Source organism: Ylistrum balloti, unplaced genomic scaffold (assembly GCF_031769215.1).
Source record: "Ylistrum balloti isolate Yb309-2 unplaced genomic scaffold, AGI_CSIRO_Ybal_v1 Utg370226, whole genome shotgun sequence".
In the NCBI taxonomy this organism is placed as follows: domain Eukaryota; kingdom Metazoa; phylum Mollusca; class Bivalvia; order Pectinida; family Pectinidae; genus Ylistrum; species Ylistrum balloti.
The window spans coordinates 905,515-927,714 of NW_026782188.1; the positions used below are offsets into that span (position 1 = coordinate 905,515).

Below are 22,200 nucleotides of genomic sequence, written 5' to 3' on the forward strand. Positions count from 1 at the left end.
ACAGTTGAATGTATGACAGAGGTCACACATATAGACTGGACACATGGATGTATGGCAGAGGTCACACATATAGACTGGACACATGGATGCATGACAGAGGTCACATATCTATGATGTATATAGTCTGGACAGTTGAATGTATGACAGAGGTCACACATATAGACTGGACACATGGATGTATGACAGAGGTCACACATATAGACTGGACACATGGATGCATGACAGAGGTCACATATCTATGATGTATATAGTCTGGACAGTTGAATGTATGACAGAGGTCACACATATAGACTGGACACATGGATGTATGACAGAGGTCACACATACAGGCTGGACACATGGATGTATGACAGAGGTCACACATATAGACTGGACACATGGATGTATGACAGAGGTCACACATATAGACTGGACACATTGATGCATGACAGAGGTCACATATCTATGATGTATATAGTCTGGACAGTTGAATGTATGACAGAGGTCACACATATAGACTGGACACATGGATGTATGACAGAGGTCACACATACAGGCTGGACACATGGATGTATGACAGAGGTCACACATATAGACTGGACACATGGATGTATGACAGAGGTCACATATCTATGATGTATATAGTCTGGACAGTTGAATGTATGACAGAGGTCACACATATAGACTGGACACATGGATGTATGACAGAGGTCACATATCTATGATGTATATAGTCTGGACAGTTGAATGTATGACAGAGGTCACACATATAGACTGGACACATGGATGTATGACAGAGGTCACACATACAGGCTGGACACATGGATGTATGACAGAGGTCACACATATAGACTGGACACATGGATGTATGACAGAGGTCACATATCTATGATGTATATAGTCTGGACAGTTGAATGTATGACAGAGGTCACACATATAGACTGGACACATGGATGTATGACAGAGGTCACACATACAGGCTGGACACATGGATGTATGACAGAGGTCACACATATAGACTGGACACATGGATGTATGACAGAGGTCACACATATAGACTGGACACATGGATGTATGACAGAGGTCACACATACAGGCTGGACACATGGATGTATGACAGAGGTCACACATATAGACTGGACACATGGATGTATGACAGAGGTCACACGTACAGGCTGGACACATGGATGTATGACAGAGGTCACACATATAGACTGGACACATGGATGTATGACAGAGGTCACACGTACAGGCTGGACACATGGATGTATGACAGAGGTCACACATATAGACTGGACACATGGATGTATGACAGAGGTCACACATACAGGCTGGACACATTGATGTATGACAGAGGTCACACATATAGACTCGTCACTTTGACATGATGAGGTTAATAAAGATAAGTAAATGAAGGATTTATTGAAGTTATCTCTAGGACCTAGGGATACACCTGAAATCTACATAATCAAGACTATGATGTAAATTTGACATGCTATGATTAGTATGAATAAAAGGTTGATTGTTACCCTATTGTGTTTATATTTTGTTTAATCCATTTTCTATTTCGTCACATTAAAAAAAAACCAAAATGGTTGATTCTTTACTATCTTGTACACTATGTACGTCAGTGCTAGTGCGCTTCATATTGGTCATTTGTCTGTTGAAGGTGACAATGTTGTCATCGAAATCTTCTACTGGTTGTGTTATAAGAACTTCTATTCTATTAGCATTACCAACCTGAATGAAATGTTCAAAATAAATAGAATATATTGTGATGAAAGTTAGCAGAGGTAGACTTTGTCCAACTATTACATGATAAATCAAAAAGCCCAAGACCTACAAGAGGTTCATCACTAACAGGAAAATATATTTATAAATGTAATATGTTCTAAAACAGATAATAACAATCCTGTAAAGAAACATTATAGCTGTATAGCTTGACACCATTAGTCATGTAGGGGCAAAACAAGATGAACATCAGTCTGGTGACCTTCAGGGGTCAAACTGTATAATTCTTTTCCAGAGGACAGAATGATGATTCCAGACAGACTGATAGTGATCAATGATAAGGAGAATGAGCCCAAATAACTTAACTTGTGTCCTGTGGGAGATTATGTAACCTGTCTCTAGTGACCAAACTAGTGTCCTGTGGGAGATTCTATAACCTGTCTTTAGTGACCAAACTGGTATCCTGTGGGAGATTATGTAACCTGTCTCTAGTGACCAAACTAGTGTCCTGTGGGAGATTCTATAACCTGTCTTTAGTGACCAAACTGGTATCCTGTGGGAGATTATATAACCTGTCTTTAGTGACCAAACTGGTGTCCTGTGGGAGATTATATAACCTGTCTTTAGTGACCAAACTGGTATCCTGTGGGAGATTATATAACCTGTCTTTAGTGACCAAACTGGTGTCCTGTGGGAGATTCTATAACCTGTCTTTAGTGACCAAACTGGTATCCTGTGGGAGATTATATAACCTGTCTTTAGTGACCAAACTGGTGTCCTGTGGGAGATTATATAACCTGTCTTTAGTGACCAAACTGGTATCCTGTGGGAGATTCTTTAACCTGTCTCTAGTGACCAAACTGGTGTCCTGTGGGAGATTATGTAACCTGTCTCTAGTGACCAAACTGGTGTCCTGTGGGAGATGATATAACCTGTCTCTAGTAACCAAACTGGTGTCCTATGGGAGATTATGTAACCTGTCTCTAGTGACCAAACTGGTGTCCTGTGGGAGATTATATAACCTGTCTCTAGTAACCAAACTGGTGTCCTGTGGGAGATTCTATAACCTGTCTCTAGTGACCAAACTGGTGTCCTGTGGGAGATTATATAACCTGTCTTTAGTGACCAAACTAGTGTCCTGCGGGAGATTCTATAACCTGCCTCTAGTGACCAAACTGGTGTCCTGTGGGAGTTTCTATAACCTGTCTTTAGTGACAAAACTTGTGTCCTGTGGGAGATTCTATAACCTGTCTTTAGTGACCAAACTGGTATCCTGTGGGAGATTATGTAACCTGTCTCTAGTGACCAAACTAGTGTCCTGTGGGAGATTCTATAACCTGTCTTTAGTGACCAAACTGGTATCCTGTGGGAGATTATATAACCTGTCTTTAGTGACCAAACTGGTGTCCTGTGGGAGATTATATAACCTGTCTTTAGTGACCAAACTGGTATCCTGTGGGAGATTATATAACCTGTCTTTAGTGACCAAACTGGTGTCCTGTGGGAGATTCTATAACCTGTCTTTAGTGACCAAACTGGTATCCTGTGGGAGATTATATAACCTGTCTTTAGTGACCAAACTGGTGTCCTGTGGGAGATTATATAACCTGTCTTTAGTGACCAAACTGGTATCCTGTGGGAGATTCTTTAACCTGTCTCTAGTGACCAAACTGGTGTCCTGTGGGAGATTATGTAACCTGTCTCTAGTGACCAAACTGGTGTCCTGTGGGAGATGATATAACCTGTCTCTAGTAACCAAACTGGTGTCCTATGGGAGATTATGTAACCTGTCTCTAGTGACCAAACTGGTGTCCTGTGGGAGATTATATAACCTGTCTCTAGTAACCAAACTGGTGTCCTGTGGGAGATTCTATAACCTGTCTCTAGTGACCAAACTGGTGTCCTGTGGGAGATTATATAACCTGTCTTTAGTGACCAAACTAGTGTCCTGCGGGAGATTCTATAACCTGCCTCTAGTGACCAAACTGGTGTCCTGTGGGAGTTTCTATAACCTGTCTGTAGTGACAAAACTTGTGTCCTGTGGGAGATTCTATAACCTGTCTTTAGTGACCAAACTGGTATCCTGTGGGAGATTATGTAACCTGTCTCTAGTGACCAAACTAGTGTCCTGTGGGAGATTCTATAACCTGTCTTTAGTGACCAAACTGGTATCCTGTGGGAGATTATATAACCTGTCTTTAGTGACCAAACTGGTGTCCTGTGGGAGATTATATAACCTGTCTTTAGTGACCAAACTGGTATCCTGTGGGAGATTATATAACCTGTCTTTAGTGACCAAACTGGTGTCCTGTGGGAGATTCTATAACCTGTCTTTAGTGACCAAACTGGTATCCTGTGGGAGATTATATAACCTGTCTTTAGTGACCAAACTGGTGTCCTGTGGGAGATTATATAACCTGTCTTTAGTGACCAAACTGGTATCCTGTGGGAGATTCTTTAACCTGTCTCTAGTGACCAAACTGGTGTCCTGTGGGAGATTATGTAACCTGTCTCTAGTGACCAAACTGGTGTCCTGTGGGAGATGATATAACCTGTCTCTAGTAACCAAACTGGTGTCCTATGGGAGATTATGTAACCTGTCTCTAGTGACCAAACTGGTGTCCTGTGGGAGATTATATAACCTGTCTCTAGTAACCAAACTGGTGTCCTGTGGGAGATTCTATAACCTGTCTCTAGTGACCAAACTGGTGTCCTGTGGGAGATTATATAACCTGTCTTTAGTGACCAAACTAGTGTCCTGCGGGAGATTCTATAACCTGCCTCTAGTGACCAAACTGGTGTCCTGTGGGAGTTTCTATAACCTGTCTGTAGTGACAAAACTTGTGTCCTGTGGGAGTTTCTATAACCTGTCTGTAGTGACAAAACTTGTGTCCGGTGGGAGTTTCTATAACCTGTCTGTAGTGACAAAACTTGTGTCCGGTGGGAGTTTCTATAACCTGTCTGTAGTGACAAAACTTGTGTCCGGTGAAGATTCTATAACATGCTTGTAGATTACAGAGAACTGGGTTTGGTTACTTCACTTCATTCATGATAGCCAGACTCAACAATGACAGAATCACGAGGTCAAACAAAAATTCACCAACATATAGAGCATGTTAAAATAAGGCAATATGTCTGTCACACAAAAGCCAGTAACTAGATAACATAAAGAAGCAATAAAATAGATGAAGGAAACGGTCATGATCGCAGCTATCTGTCGGACGGAAACATAAAACCAATCTTGTCCAAACATTGGTCTAGACCTCTGCCATTATCTTGTCAGTGTGAGAGAAAGTAAAAATCTCACAGCAAATTCTTATTGGTGTATGGTGTCTTCGTTTAGCTTCTGTTTTTCAATAATTACGAAGTGCTTGACTTTGGTTATGTAAGTGATAGACACATTTTATTGATGTGTGCAATCATTTCAGTTTTTGAAAGGAAATACCAGAAGTATTTCCCTTTTAAGATCATTTGTAGACATGAGGAACTATCTCATTCTTATTACTTTTTGACATCGAGTCAATTATCTTGCGGATACTCAACGTTATCCGTATATTTGGTGTTATTGACGTGAACGGAGATGTTAATCAGCTTCCTGCAGACAGTGAGTTAACAGCCTATCAGCAGTATCACACACATCTTTTTGTCAATAGTTGTCCTTGTGTGAGTTTCCCCACACTATATCAATTTACTACGTACCTGTACTGGATATAGCAGTAAAAGCAGTCATGATCATATCAACAGAACAGCTATCTAAAAAAATAAAGTCAATGACATGAAAAACAATGAAAAATGATTTCAATCGTTACTGTGACTCACTTCTGTGGTATTGTGAATTCAAATCTCTCCTGTGGTGTGTATTGATCTCATGTGGTGTGTATTGATCTCCCGTGGTGTGTATTGATCTCATGTGGTGTGTATTGATCTCCCGTGGTGTGTATTGATCTCATGTGGTGTGTATTGATCTCATGTGGTGTGTATTGATTTCATGTGGTGTGTATTGATCTCATGTGGTGTGTATTGATCTCATGTGGTGTGTATCTATTGATCTCCAATGGTTTATATCAGTCTCCTGTGGTGTGTATCTATTGATCTCCAATGGTTTATATCAGTCTCCTGTGGTGTGTATCTATTGATCTCCAATGGTTTATATCAGTCTCCTGTGGTGTGTATCTATTGATCTCCAATGGTTTATATCAGCCTCCTGTGGTGTGTATAGATATCATGTGGTGTGTATTGATCTCCTGTGGTGTGTATAGATATCATGTGGTGTGTATTGATCTCCTGTGGTGTGTATCTATTGATCTCCAATGGTTTATATCAGTCTCCTGTGGTGTGTATCTATTGATCTCCAATGGTTTATATCAGTCTCCTGTGGTGTGTATAGATATCATGTGGTGTGTATTGATCTCCTGTGGTGTGTATCTATTGATCTCTAATGGTTTATATCAGTCTCCTGTGGTGTGTATCTATTGATCTCTAATGGTTTATATCAGTCTCCTGTGGTGTGTATCTATTGATCTCTAATGGTTTATATCAGTCTCCTGTGGTGTGTATCTATTGATCTCCTATGGTTTATATCAGTCTCCTGTGGTGTGTATCTATTGATCTCCTATGGTTTATATTAGTCTCCTGTGGTGTGTATTGATCTCATGTGGTGTGTATTGATCTCCTGTGGTGTGTATTGATCTCCTGTGGTGTGTTAAGATCCCGAAAACAAGTTCTTGAGGATGTTCATGTTTTATTGGAAAAACACATAATTTTATAATGAAAAAGACATTAAAAAAAAAACAGGATTTATAACCAAATTAAAAACAAAAATTGATTTTCAATTGCATGCAAGACTCTAGTTAGACATGACTGCTCGTACATGTACTTCGCTTGTCATTCTATATGGTTACATTAGCACGTTTCATTAGTGTATGTATGTAATGCATAGATTACATCAAGTATAACGGTTGTTGATAGCAGTGACCTGTGTGATAATGTACATTTAGTTTGGTCAGAGTCTGCTAATATCTGTCTCTGATGGTGTGTATAGATGTTGTAATTAATGTACTAGTACATGTAATTGTATAAGTAAATATACACAAAGTGTTTGATGAGTTGTTGCCATCATGAGTTATTTCCCTTAGTCTTGTTTCATCTTATTGTTCTGTGCTACATTATCATTTCAAAACTGTCTACATTGATGGTGAGAATTTATATCAGCTTTGCCTGTTATTCGTTCCAACTGACTATGCCATCTTGTTGATGAATAATCAGTCATATCTCTTCATTATAACAATTGTTGCGAGTGGTCTGAAACCACAGCTAATAAATAACAAACAACAACAAACATTTGACATTTTATCACATAATGACATTCAACTATTCAGTAACCAACATCTTGCTGCCTGAACATGCCCAATGAACTGGACCAAACTAGAGAAATACTGTTAGTGCATAGCACTTGTTTGAATTATGTAGGCTACAGTGAATAAGGATACTGTAGAACTGGCCTGAAAAAGGCTACAGTGAATAAGGATACTGTAGAACTGGTCTGAATAAGGCTACAGTGAATAAGGATACTGTAGAACTGGTCTGAATAAGGCTACAGTGAATAAGGATACTGTAGAACTGGTCTGAATAAGGCTACAGTGAATAAGGATACTGTAGAACTGGTCTGAATTAGGCTACAGTGAATAAGGATACTGTAGAACTGGTCTGAATAAGGCTACAGTGAATAAGGATACTGTAGAACTGGTCTGAATAAGGCTACAGTGAATTAGGCAACTGTAACTCTGGTCTGCACCAAGTCATCATATCTGGTCAACTTTGGCTAGAAGGGGACTGAACTAGAACAACATTACTAGGCTAAATCAATATCACACAATGTAAGATCATTTGATGTCATGATGAACATAAATTCTAGCATCAAGCCAAGAATGAATATATTACTAGTACCAGTAAATGTATATAAAACACTACATCAATGTAACATATAGCAAAGGGCATTAACACATCTCATAAACAACCGGTTAAATATATCTAACATTAAACAGTACATTCATGTCTTCATGTAATGAAAAATACATTTATAACATTGAAGTATAGAACACAAACTTTGTCATCACCTGATCTTTTTTTTACTTGATTCTCAATAAAAAGTGGTTTAAGCAGCTCTCAACAATAATATATGAATTTAATTAATCCATAATTAGACAGGATTTAGAAATTTTGAAAGAATTAAATTACCACTTTTTTTTATGTACTTTAAGATGTAATTCAGTTATACAAATGTTCTAGATTGTGCACAAGTCTCTTATAACAGCTACAAGATAACTCCCTAAAGATAAACAAGAATGAATTGAGGAGAAATTATAACACCCTTTTATTTTTGTCACTACCATATTATTTCTTTGTTAAATAGAAAGGACCAATGACTTAGACGAAAGAAAAGGCAAACCAAGAAAGACAACTCCCAGAGGCACACAGCACTAAAACTGAGGAACATGACTACACACAAAGTGAAACATAAAATTGTGCCTTTATTTTCATGCCATTTAATCAATCTGAGCAATGTATTAATTGATATGAGCAAAACTCATTTCACAGATAAATTTCACCCACTAGTCCTACATAGGAATACACGACATGTAAAACAATAAGATTACATGTATCAGATACATCACCAATGGATCTATGCTGTCAGACTAAATCAGATATGTCTTCATTATCAAGCGAGTATACACAGCATTAGCTAAATCAGACAAGCACTTACATGTATTATATCAGCTATGTCCAGTTTGGAAAATGAAAATAAGGTGCTAATGCTGAAAAACAAGATTAAATGAGATTCTAATCATTAGAACATTACATAACTTACACAGTTTAATATGATTTTCGTGAAGTCTGATTTTATATAATCCATCATTCCAGACTGTAACAATAACATTCCGTATCAGTGGGTATGTCACACAGTACAATGGTGGGTGTGTCTGTCTCGATTTAAAACATCTTTATGTAGTACAAGAGCCACACAGCTGAGCCAGCTGCGACTGGACTGCATTTCGCCTACAATCTCCCAGCTATCTGTTTCAGGGTCGTAGCACTCTATGGTGTCATGATATCTGCATGCAATAAATGTTATATTTAAGAGCGTATTGACTGAAAAGTTTTCCTAGTATATATTTCATCAAAATACAATGCTTAGAATGTCAAACTTATATTTCAAAGGTATAAAATGGTTTAAAAATCTGAGTAACTCTGAGTTACTTGTACGATATAAAGATACTATACTGACCTGTCCCAGCCTTCCTCTCCTCCCAGAACATAGACTTTGCCAGATACAACGGCAACCCCTGGACGATAGCGGCGTTCTAGGAGGGGGCTCTTTTGGGCCCACTGATCTGTCCTAGGGTTGTAACACTCAACCTTACTGGTATTTTCCGTTGATGCATGCCAACCTCCTATAGTAAAATAGGACAAGTTAACACATACAGTACTATATAGTCATCATTTTATAAAAGTAATATCTGTCTTCAGCCAATGAAAGTTGGGTTGACATATGGAATCAAACCTTTATTTAATGTTTTAACAGCTGAACAAATCTCCAAAGTATCTGCACTGTCCTTGTTTTGTATGATCTCAGCATATGACTACTTGCCCTTAATAATGTGTTGTAGGTACATGTACAGCATAATACTTGTATAAATGTAGTTTAGAAGTAAATTATCAGTATACTGGTTTGTTGATAGCTTGGAAGGGTTGTATTATCCTACCTATAATATACAGCAAGCCATTCAGGACACAGGCCCCAGATCCTGAGCGAGGAATCAACATGGAGCTCTTGTCAGTCCATTTATCTGTGCGTGGGTTGTAACACTGAACCAGCTCTATCCCATCCCCATCCTCGAGCACAGCGCCACCTATACATCAATATAATGTCTTTATGTAGTAGGAAAATTTTGATTTGATAAAAAGAGTTTACTGCATAACCACAATCAACATCAACCTGATACATAAAAGTAAGGTTATACATCCTCGACCTGATACAACAGTTAGGTATTAAGTCCTCGACCTGATACAACAGTTAGGTATTAAGTCCTCGACCTGATACAACAGTTAGGTATTAAGTCCTCGCCCTGATACAACAGTTAGGTATTAAGTCCTCGACCTGATACAACAGTTAGGTATTAAGTCCTCGACCTGATACAACAGTTAGGTATCAAGTCCTCGACCTGATACAACAGTTAGGTATTAAGTCCTCGACCTAATACAACAGTATGGTTCCTTGACTCACTTATAAATTGATAGGATGAATGTAGAAAAAACAAATGTGGAAATCTTTGATTTACTTAGTACAAAGTTAGATTGTTTAACTCAGTTAAATTGTAGAACTCACCAGTAACATATAGATTGTAGAACTCACCAGTAACATATAGACATCCCTCCATGGCCGCCACTGCTGGACTGGTTAGTGCTATCTTCATTGCAGCCACAAATGTCCAGTTATTGGTGGTCACACTGTACTGCTCCACACTATCCAGTCGACTTGAGCCATCCCATCCCCCAACAGCATACATGTAAGAGTCTAGCATTGCTACACCTAAAGATTTAATAGGAGTCACTCAATAGTTCACTAAACTATATAACACTTTAGTAAAGCCAATAGAAGTTAGAATAAAAACATCTAATCTGTAGATCTGGTATCAGACACATAGATAACCACATCATTAGTTATATAAGAAACCTGTCCAATAGTTTACACACCTAAGAGTCTAAACGCTCTCCTCCGCTCACTCCCTTTCTCTATCTAATCCCCCCCCACTCCTTAACTCTCTCTCATCAACACGAGCACTGCTATCAGAGATAACCAGTACTCAGTAGGTAAATCACCATACCTAACTCAGATCTGGCAACTTGCATCGGAGACAGCTCCTCCCAGCAGTCTATACAAGAATCATATCGCCACACACTTTTACTGGCAGAACCATCAGGGTACTCTCCTCCAGCAAGGTACAGACAGGTGGACCCTAAAAATGATCAAAGACAAATTGAAATTCATTTAATTTGATAAGCATGAACTGCATTAATATACAGTATCCTTATTTTGATCTAAGGCTGCTAGTCCATGCTTGTAAAATATTCATTCCCAAATGTGATGCCACTAATCCGTGCTTGTTACATATTCATTCCTTCACCTGATGCCACTAATCCATGCTTGTTAAGTATCTGTACCCTTACCTGATGCCACTAATCCATGCTTGTTAAGTATCTGTACCCTTACCTGATGACACTAATCCATGACTGTTAAGTATCTGTACCCTTACCTGATGACACTAATCCATGACTGTTAAGTATCTGTACCCTTACCTGATGCCACTAATCCATGATTGCTAAGTATCTGTACCCTTACCTGATGCCACTAATCCATGATTGTTAAGTATCTGTACCTTAACTTGTGCCACTAGTCCATGCTTGTTAAGTATCTGTTCCCTTACCTGATGCCACTAATCCATGCTTGTTAAGTATCCGTGCCCTTACCTGATGCCACTAATCCATGCTTGCTTACTGCAAATGGAAGACAAGCTAAAGGTTTCCATTGGAAAGTACTAGGATCCAGAGTTTCCACACTACGAAGGACCACCTTGTCATCTTCTCCTCCAACAGCTACAATCACTTCTGTCATCACTGGAGTTTACAAGGGAGAAAAGTCATGTGAAAACAAGTAGAGCATAGTTAGCATTATCCATATCAAACACTAAAAGACACAGGATACAATTTTGAACTTTCTGAAACACAACATAAACATTTTATGGAGCTGTTTGAAAAGCAAAGTTGGTGCTTGCTGGTGTCCAGGTAAACTCTGTTACTTATTTTCAGGCCTTAAAATTAGCCAATCTCACTCGATCAAGATTTTAGAAAGTTGAAAGGTCACATGACACAATGACATCACTGGTGACCTGGTCATTAGGATCTCCTCTTGTCAGCAATATAATTTGTGTCTTACAAATTAATGTGTTTCGTAACACAGTTATGAAATTGAAATTTACAAATGTGAACACACTCAAAACATAATTCCCTGACCATATGAGATGATCAGAGCATGGAATTCATTTGTATTCGAGTAATTTGATTACTGAACACGACACCAGTTGACATAATCTCAGGAATGTTATCAGTATCATCAAGTATCTCATCATCAATGGACTATGATTTTCATTTCTTAAAATGGCAATCAACAGCCTAATGTGGATACTCAGTAACCTTGTCTCTTTTCTTTCGATATTCCTGTACATTTCAATTTTATCATGAACTTCAACCAAAAACAAATGTACCTTCATAAGAATCAAAATTGTTTCAGTTTAAGAATTTACAATCACACATACATTAATATCAATTAACTATAACTCTGTACCTGCACTTTTTCTTAACCGTGTCCGTGGATTGTGGAACTGACATTGTCTGTCCTTCAACAACTGAAAGGTCTTGGCCTCTTCTACCAAACGCCTACATGACCCAGACTGCATGATAGTTGTGTTGCTTTCAACAAAGTCATGAATGAAATAAGGGTTTGTCAGTGGGAGTCTTACACACTCAAGCACATTATCAAAGTCATCCTTACGTTTCTCAATGTCATGATTCAACCAACTTGCTGCTGCTTCAAATATAACCTCTTCACTTTCACACACAAGGTCATCATCTGACAGAATTTCTACCAGTTTGGACAGGTTAATTTGGACAAATTCTTCTTGTTGCCAAACTGTGACAAAGTTTTGTAACAAATATTCACGAGATTTCTGTTGTAGGTCATCACAGGCATGGATTTCAGCAAAACAATGGATACCAATACAATTGGATTCCTCCATGTTTTGTTCAAGGTAATGGCAGCATGCTTCCTTCACTGTTAGAATTTCAAAAAGGTTAGCCGCTGACAAGAGAGACTGGACATTTGATTTGTTGATCAGTATTTCTGATGTATAAGCAAAGTCCAAAAGAAGTTCTACCATGGAAGCTTCCATACAATTAATGGAAATTTTATCTTGAAAACTTTCAGCCATACTTCCAGTAAACATGGCTTTAAAATATGGACTGAATGAAGATAAGATAACTTTGTGACAATAGAACTCTCTGCCATCTACACATATTGTGATGTCACAGAATATTCGACTTTTTCGGAGATTATTCAGTCCTGCGAGAAGCTGTGCTGGGTGTGAGACTTCTACAAATCTGTATTCATCTTCTGACACAGTAGAACCATGATTGCTCACAAGAGAATCCATACTTGGAATTCTCATGGACGAGAATAAAGGAAGATGTAGATTTGATCCAAAGTTCACAGGAAGAGTCGAAGAAACAGAAACAGCACCTCCATCTGATGAGTCACCCATACTTAGGTAAGAAGTAGGTGTTGAAGAGTCTAAGCTGTATATCCCATTTATACAATATATGCCATTAAGTCCAAGCACAAGTAACTACCGGTAGTCTGCATCTGTAAGGAAAAAAAATAGCTATATAATAAAAGTAATTTACAAGAGAACCACATTTTTGTCTAAAATTGTCTACATCAAATCAATATCCTTATCAATATCACAGACTTTAACTGAGTGGTCAATATTAAAATTAAACAGATTTATCTGCCAACATTAATAATTAACAGATTGAACAGTCAACATTAACAATAATCAGATTGAACAGTCAACATTAACAATTAACAGATTTATCTACCAACATTAATAATTAACAGATTGAACAGTCAACATTAACAATAAACAGATGGATCAGTCAACATTAACAATTAACAGATTTATCTACCAACATTAATAATTAACAGATTGAACAGTCAACATTAACAATTAACAGATTTATCTACCAACATTAATAATTAACAGATTGAAAAGTCAACATTAACAATTAACAGATGGATCAGTCAACATTAACAATTAACAGATTTATCTACCAACATTAATAATTAACAGATTGAAAAGTCAACATTAACAATTAACAGATGGATCAGTCAACATTAACAATTAACAGATTTATCTACCAACATTAATAATTAACAGATTGAACAGTCAACATTAACAATTAACAGATTTATCTACCAACATTAATAATTAACAGATTGAACAGTCAACATTAACAATAAACAGATGGATCAGTCAACATTAACAATTAACAGATTTATCTACCAACATTAATAATTAACAGATTGAACAGTCAACATTAACAATTAACAGATTTATCTACCAACATTAATAATTAACAGATTGAAAAGTCAACATTAACAATTAACAGATGGATCAGTCAACATTAACAATTAACAGATTTATCTACCAACATTAATAATTAACAGATTGAACAGTCAACATTAACAATTAACAGATTTATCTACCAACATTAATAATTAACAGATTGAAAAGTCAACATTAACAATTAACAGATGGATCAGTCAACATTAACAATTAACAGATTTATCTACCAACATTAATAATTAACAGATTGAACAGTCAACATTAACAATTAACAGATTTATCTACCAACATTAATAATTAACAGATTGAAAAGTCAACATTAACAATTAACAGATGGATCAGTCAACATTAACAATTAACAGATTTATCTACCAACATTAATAATTAACAGATTGAACAGTCAACATTAACAATTAACAGATTTATCTACCAACATTAATAATTAACAGATTGAACAGTCAACATTAACAATTAACAGATTTATCTGCCAACATTAATAATTAACAGATTGAACAGTCAACATTAACAATAATCAGATTGAACAGTCAACATTAATAATTAACAGATTGAACAGTCAACATTAACAATTAACAGATTTATCTGCCAACATTAATAATTAACAGATTGAACAGTCAACATTAACAATAAACAGATTGAACAGTCAACATTAATAATTAACAGATTGAACAGTCAACATTAATAATTAACAGATTGAACAGTCAACATTAACAATAAACAGATTGAACAGTCAACATTAATAATTAACAGATTGAACAGTCAACATTAACAATAATCAGATTGAACAGTCAACATTAATAATTAACAGATTGAACAGTCAACATTAACAATTAACAGATTTATCTGCCAACATTAATAATTAACAGATTGAACAGTCAACATTAACAATAATCAGATTGAACAGTCAACATTAATAATTAACAGATTGAACAGTCAACATTAACAATTAACAGATTTATCTGCCAACATTAATAATTAACAGATTGAACAGTCAACATTAACAATAAACAGATTGAACAGTCAACATTAATAATTAACAGATTGAACAGTCAACATTAACAATTAACAGATTTATCTGCCAACATTAATAATTAACAGATTGAACAGTCAACATTAATAATTAACAGATTGAACAGTCAACATTAACAATTAACAGATTGAACAGTCAACATTAATAATTAACAGATTGAACAGTCAACATTAATAATTAACAGATTGAACAGTCAACATTAATAATTAACAGATTGAACAGTCAACATTAATAATTAACAGATTGAACAGTCAACATTAACAATAATCAGATTGAACAGTCAACATTAACAATTAACAGATTTATCTGCCAACATTAATAATTAACAGATTGAACAGTCAACATTAATAATTAACAGATTGAACAGTCAACATTAACAATAATCAGATTGAACAGTCAACATTAACAATTAACAGATTTATCTGCCAACATTAATAATTAACAGATTGAACAGTCAACATTAACAATAAACAGATTTATCTGCCAACATTAATAATAAACAGATTGAACAGTCAACATTAACAATTAACAGATTTATCTGCCAACATTAATAATTAACAGATTGAACAGTCAACATTAACAATAATCAGATTGAACAGTCAACATTAACAATTAACAGATTGAACAGTCAACATTAACAATTAACAGATTGAACAGTCAACATTAATAATTAACAGATTGAACAGTCAACATTAATAATTAACAGATTGAACAGTCAACATTAACAATAATCAGATTGAACAGTCAACATTAACAATTAACAGATTTATCTGCCAACATTAATAATAAACAGATTGAACAGTCAACATTAACAATTAACAGATTTATCTGCCAACATTAATAATTAACAGATTGAACAGTCAACATTAACAATAATCAGATTGAACAGTCAACATTAACAATTAACAGATTTATCTGCCAACATTAATAATTAACAGATTGAACAGTCAACATTAACAATTAACAGATTTATCTGCCAACATTAATAATTAACAGATTGAACAGTCAACATTAACAATTAACAGATTTATCTGCCAACATTAATAATAAACAGATTGAACAGTCAACATTAACAATTAACAGATTTATCTGCCAACATTAATAATTAACAGATTGAACAGTCAACATTAACAATAATCAGATTGAACAGTCAACATTAACAATTAACAGATTTATCTGCCAACATTAATAATTAACAGATTGAAAAGTCAACATTAACAATAAACAGATGGATCAGTCAACATTAACAATTAACAGATTTATCTGCCAACATTAATAATTAACAGATTGAAAAGTCAACATTAACAATAAACAGATTGAAAAGTCAACATTAACAATAAACAGATGGATCAGTCAACATTAACAATTAACAGATTTATCTGCCAACATTAATAATTAACAGATTGAACAGTCAACATTAACAATTAACAGATTGAACAGTCAACATTAACAATTAACAGATTGAACAGTCAACATTAATAATTAACAGATTGAACAGTCAACATTAACAATTAACAGATTTATCTGCCAACATTAATAATTAACAGATTGAACAGTCAACATTAACAATTAACAGATTGAACAGTCAACATTAACAATTAACAGATTTATCTGCCAACATTAATAATTAACAGATTGAACAGTCAACATTAACAATAATCAGATTGAACAGTCAACATTAACAATTAACAGATTTATCTGCCATCATTAATAATTAACAGATTGAAAAGTCAACATTAACAATAAACAGATGGATCAGTCAACATTAACAATTAACAGATTTATCTGCCAACATTAATAATTAACAGATTGAACAGTCAACATTAATAATTAACAGATTGAACAGTCAACATTAACAATTAACAGATTTATCTACCAACATTAATAATTAACAGATTGAACAGTCAACATTAACAATTAACAGATTTATCTGCCAACATTAACAATAAACAGATTGAACAGTCAACATTAACAATAAACAGATTGAACAGTCAACATTAATAATTAACAGATTGAAAAGTCAACATTAATAATTAACAGATTGAACAGTCAACATTAATAATTAACAGATTGAACAGTCAACATTAATAATTAACAGATTGAACAGTCAACATTAATAATTAACAGATTGAACAGTCAACATTAACAATTAACAGATTTATCTACCAACATTAATAATTAACAGATTGAACAGTCAACATTAACAATTAACAGATTTATCTACCAACATTAATAATTAACAGATTGAACAGTCAACATTAACAATAAACAGATTGAACAGTCAACATTAACAATTAACAGATTTATCTACCAACATTAATAATTAACAGATTGAACAGTCAATATTAACAATAAACAGATTGAACAGTCAACATTAACAATTAACAGATTTATCTACCAACATTAATAATTAACAGATTGAACAGTCAACATTAACAATAAACAGATTGAACAGTCAACATTAACAATTAACAGATTTATCTACCAACATTAATAATTAACAGATTGAAAAGTCAACATTAACAATAAACAGATGGATCAGTCAACATTAACAATTAACAGATTGAACAGTCAACATTAACAATAATCAGATTGAACAGTCAACATTAACAATTAACAGATTTATCTGCCAACATTAATAATTAACAGATTGAAAAGTCAACATTAACAATTAACAGATTTATCTGCCAACATTAATAATTAACAGATTGAAAAGTCAACATTAACAATAAACAGATGGATCAGTCAACATTAACAATTAACAGATTGAACAGTCAACATTAACAATAATCAGATTGAACAGTCAACATTAACAATTAACAGATTTATCTACCAACATTAATAATAAACAGATTGAACAGTCAACATTAACAATTAACAGATTTATCTACCAACATTAATAATAAACAGATAGAACAGTCAACATTAACAATTAACAGATTTATCTACCAACATTAACAATTAACAGATTGAAAAGTCAACATTAACAATAAACAGATTGAACAGTCAACATTAACAATAAACAGATGGATCAGTCAACATTAATAATTAACAGATTGAACAGTCAACATTAACAATAAACAGATAGAACAGTCAACATTAACAATAAACAGATGGATCAGTCAACATTAATAATTAACAGATTGAACAGTCAACATTAACAATAAACAGATAGAACAGTCAACATTAACAATTAACAGATTTATCTGCCAACATTAATAATTAACAGATTGAACAGTCAACATTAATAATTAACAGATTGAACAGTCAACATTAACAATTAACAGATTTATCTACCAACATTAATAATTAACAGATTGAACAGTCAACATTAACAATTAACAGATTTATCTACCAACATTAATAATTAACAGATTGAACAGTCAACATTAACAATAAACAGATTGAACAGTCAACATTAACAATTAACAGATTTATCTACCAACATTAATAATTAACAGATTGAACAGTCAACATTAACAATAAACAGATTGAACAGTCAACATTAACAATTAACAGATTTATCTACCAACATTAATAATTAACAGATTGAAAAGTCAACATTAACAATAAACAGATGGATCAGTCAACATTAACAAATAACAGATTTATCTGCCAACATTGATAATTAACAGATTGAACAGTCAACATTAACAATAAACAGATGGATCAGTCAACATTAACAATAAACAGATGGATATATTAACATCAACAATTAACAGATTTATCTGTCAACATTAACAATTATAAAATTGATTGGTCAATATCTTTTTGTCTTTGTCAAAGCTGGGAGGAATTTCCATCTAGTATAAACTATAACTGAGTTTTTCTTAAGTTGAAATTAAGGACGCAAACAGGCTGCTCTCAACCTGTATCAACCAAGGTTGGAAATAACTTCCCAGACTTACTTGCACAGAAAATTGGTGTAGCTTGTACATAATATTTAGAATGAATATCTGTTACTCAGCAGATGGAGCATGTAAATTATCATGCTTGAGACCTGGTTTGATTCTTGTTGGGACATTTGTTTTTCTCGGTTCTTAACATTGGATTCAGGCGAGTGTAAAAAAGATGCTCCCAAGCTGTCTTGACAGATAGAATTTCCCCAACTTGTCTAAACTGAGAATTAAAGTGTCTCTGACCTGATAAAAATGAAATTAAAATAAATACAAAAAATATTTTCGCATTTCATAAACATGCATTTAATAGCGTTTTAGACACTGAGACTACAAATATGTCCTAAACTACTCAGAAGTGCGTTGGTCTGTCGTATTGACTAGAAATGTCTAGTTCCTGTCTAACGTCCGGGTTCTCAGTATTGATTATCATTTTGACAGTTTACGACAATAGCCCTAGTTTCCTGTATTTAGATATTTCTGTCTCTAATATATTTGGAGTCCAGCGTGTAAGTCAAGGCTAATGACAGTATATATCAGTTGTTAACTCTGTCGGAATGAGGTCCGGTTACTGGAGCTGGATTCCCCTGGTCGGACCAGGATTCAAGTTATCGAGAATCACTAGCTCAAAATGTTTCCTTTATTCTAAGGGTGACTTACGTAACAAAGCTTCAATGTAAACCATCAGATAATTACATCTACTTCAACACAAAGCTTATCCGTACAATCAGCTACATAACACTCTTCGTTTCAGCTGTCACTTCGTGTGATTCTCCGTGTTGACGATGAATGTTATGTTTTACCTCCATCATGTAAAGAGTTCCGCGAAGAAACTGGTATGTCAGAGTTGTCTTCCTTGTCACATCGTTGGCATTCCGAGGAAACATTCAGACAGAAAAGTGCTCAGTATGTCCCGTTATAGCGCCCTCTAAAACACATGGTTTCCTACTTCTTCACTGTATGATATATTCTTCCACAGACATCGGTATAGATTTTTCTCACTTAAGTAGCGATTTCCTCTCACGAAGCTTCAAAACTGAAGTTCGGAGATTCCCCTACAACACCATGTAACATTTCGCTGGAAGCACATGATGGATATCTCTTTTCTTCTGTCGATTAATCAATAAAATTGTAGTTCTCCACGGCTGGCAAGGCTACTGAAGCTAACACTGACTATAACAGTACAATTTCATCCCCTATTTTATTTATTTTAAATGTTATTGGTACCAATGCGAAGGCCTAATGCTTTGATTTTACACATAAATAGAGCCACCTGTTTAGAACTAGAAGGACTTCAGCGTGAAAAATTCGCGGGAATTGATACATAAATCTTATGTTCCATTTTGTGCATGTTTTGGTAATATGACATTTCCCTCGCGGTACCGTCGTTAGCTGTGAGACAAATGGAGTGGTACGCGAAACAGCAACGACTGGTGGTTAATTTGCCGCCAAAGCTCAATGTGACCCTTTTGCACTTGAACTGATCTCTGGCAAGTGTGTTAGTTTTGTATCAGCGAGATGGGGTAGGTTTCAGAGAGCTATCTATTGTCAAGAAGATGAAAATGATAACGGGCTATCATATTGGCAACAACAGTAATTACATATTATGACACCACCACCACCGGCGCACCGGCGCCGTACCCGGTGTCATATCATAATATTATTTGTATCCCTATCATAAACGTATCCTGATACTCAGATCATCAGATGGTGGGTTATTCAAACCGCTCTGTGTCCGTGGTCCGTCCGTCCGTAATCATTTTTTTGTGATCGCTATTTCTTGAGAGGTTCTGGATGGATCTTTCTCAAATTGCATATGTAGATTCCCCTTGGTCCCTTGTTGTGCCCATTTGATTTTTGGGCATGCAAAAAAAAAAAAAAAAAATGGCCAACAGGCAGACATCTTGGTTTTTTTTATTATTTTTAAATAAAGTTTGTTATCGCTATTTTTTGAAAAGTATGTAGGTTCCCCTCTAGTTGTGCCAATGTAATTTTGGGACTGATCAGAAAAACAAAGTGGCCGATAAGCGGCCATCTTGGATTTTTTCAATGAAGTTTAAGTTAAGTTAAGTTAAGTTTATTCCGGCGCAGGACTGTTGTAGTCCTCTATACCAGGCTCCATACCAAAAAAAAAAAAAAAAACATATGTAACTTCTGAGTATAAAATAAAGCATTCAAAATAAAATTTAAAGTTCTGTTTTCCATATATAAATTATGTTATTTCGGCTTTGTAGTTATATACTAGTTCTTGATTATTCCAGTGATTATCTATGGCGTTTTTGAAAGCATTTATACTGGTTGCGGATACTATTGATTCTGGTAGACTGTTCCATATCTTGACAGTTCTTATATAGAAATTGTTTTTCCGTAATGTGCATGTTGCTCTCTTGGGATATATCTTCTTTGAGTTTCCTCTGCAACTATGTCTTTGTGATGCTTCCTCCCATAATGATAAGGCATTGCAGCATTCCTTGTTGTATACACCGTTTACTATCTTGTATAGCTCAATCATATCTCCCCTTACCCTCCGAAAGGCCAATGTTGGCAATTTTATTTTTTTCAGTCTATCCATATAGTCCAGATCCTTCATGCCTGGAAGACATTTTGTCGCTCTGCGTTGGACTCCCTCTATCATATCTACATGTTTACATAGATATGGGGACCACACTGGACTAGCATAATCCAGCTGAGACCGTACTAGACATTTATATAGAGGTACAAATGATTTTAGGTCCATAAATTGAAATGTTCTTCTTAGGAGAGCAAACATAGAGTTTGCTTTCTTAACTTTTTGGCATATATGTTTATCGAATGAAAGATCTGAGTCTATGGTCACTCCAATATCTTTTTCCTTAGTTGTTGTTTGAAGGTTTCTTCCTTTGAGGTTGTATGCCGCATGATCAAGGTGTTCTTGGTGTTTTGATGTTTCCTTTCCAATTCTCATATGCTTACATTTATCCGGATGCATTCTAAGTAACCATGTATCACTCCAGTTACACATAATATCCAGGTCTTCCTGTAGCTCAATGCAGTGGTTTTTGTTCTCTATTATTTTAAATATCTTTGTGTCGTCTGCAAAGAGGTACATATCCGATTTGACAACATCTGGCTGATCATTTATGAATATTACGAATAGTATTGGCCTTAAGACTGATCCTTGTGGAATACCTGAAGTTACATTGCCCCATTCAGAGTCTTCCCCATTTACTGAGACTTTATGGCTTCTGTTTGTCAGGAATGATGATATCCAATAGGTTCATTGTTTCGAGAAGTTATACGACTTAAGTTTGCTGATTAATCTATTATG

The 22,200-nt window shown here is 35.2% G+C and overlaps 2 protein-coding genes and 2 long non-coding RNA genes across 7 annotated transcripts; 2 read left to right on the forward strand and 2 right to left on the reverse strand.

Annotated features, from left to right (window-relative positions):
• Positions 1-81: 81 nt before the first annotated feature.
• Positions 82-1,161, forward strand: LOC132551897 (uncharacterized). Of its 4 annotated transcripts, none has more exons than XR_009554308.1 (5): positions 82-394; positions 434-600; positions 651-689; positions 740-856; positions 907-1,161. It is a non-coding gene; the product is annotated as an uncharacterized LOC132551897 (long non-coding RNA). The 4 variants fall into 4 exon arrangements; XR_009554307.1 differs by having other exon boundaries at positions 484-600; XR_009554309.1 differs by having other exon boundaries at positions 82-188; positions 278-600.
• A 16-nt stretch (positions 1,162-1,177) lies between these two features.
• LOC132551898 (uncharacterized) lies at positions 1,178-1,507 on the forward strand. Its single transcript, XR_009554310.1, has 2 exons — positions 1,178-1,218; positions 1,258-1,507. It is a non-coding gene; the product is annotated as an uncharacterized LOC132551898 (long non-coding RNA).
• A 5,539-nt stretch (positions 1,508-7,046) lies between these two features.
• On the reverse strand, positions 7,047-19,612 carry LOC132551889 (kelch-like protein diablo). Its single transcript, XM_060216033.1, has 8 exons — positions 19,554-19,612; positions 12,113-13,186; positions 11,239-11,385; positions 10,596-10,727; positions 10,124-10,300; positions 9,474-9,620; positions 8,996-9,161; positions 7,047-8,822 (listed from the first exon to the last, which is right to left on the reverse strand). The coding sequence occupies exons 2-8, from the start codon at positions 13,083-13,085 to the stop codon at positions 8,666-8,668; spliced, it is 1,899 nt and encodes a 632-aa protein (XP_060072016.1). The 5' UTR covers positions 13,086-13,186; positions 19,554-19,612; the 3' UTR covers positions 7,047-8,665.
• A 1,493-nt stretch (positions 19,613-21,105) lies between these two features.
• Positions 21,106-21,981, reverse strand: LOC132551914 (uncharacterized). The gene has a single exon (XM_060216058.1). The coding sequence runs from the start codon at positions 21,979-21,981 to the stop codon at positions 21,106-21,108; it is 876 nt and encodes a 291-aa protein (XP_060072041.1).
• Between the last annotated feature and the right edge of the window lie 219 nt (positions 21,982-22,200).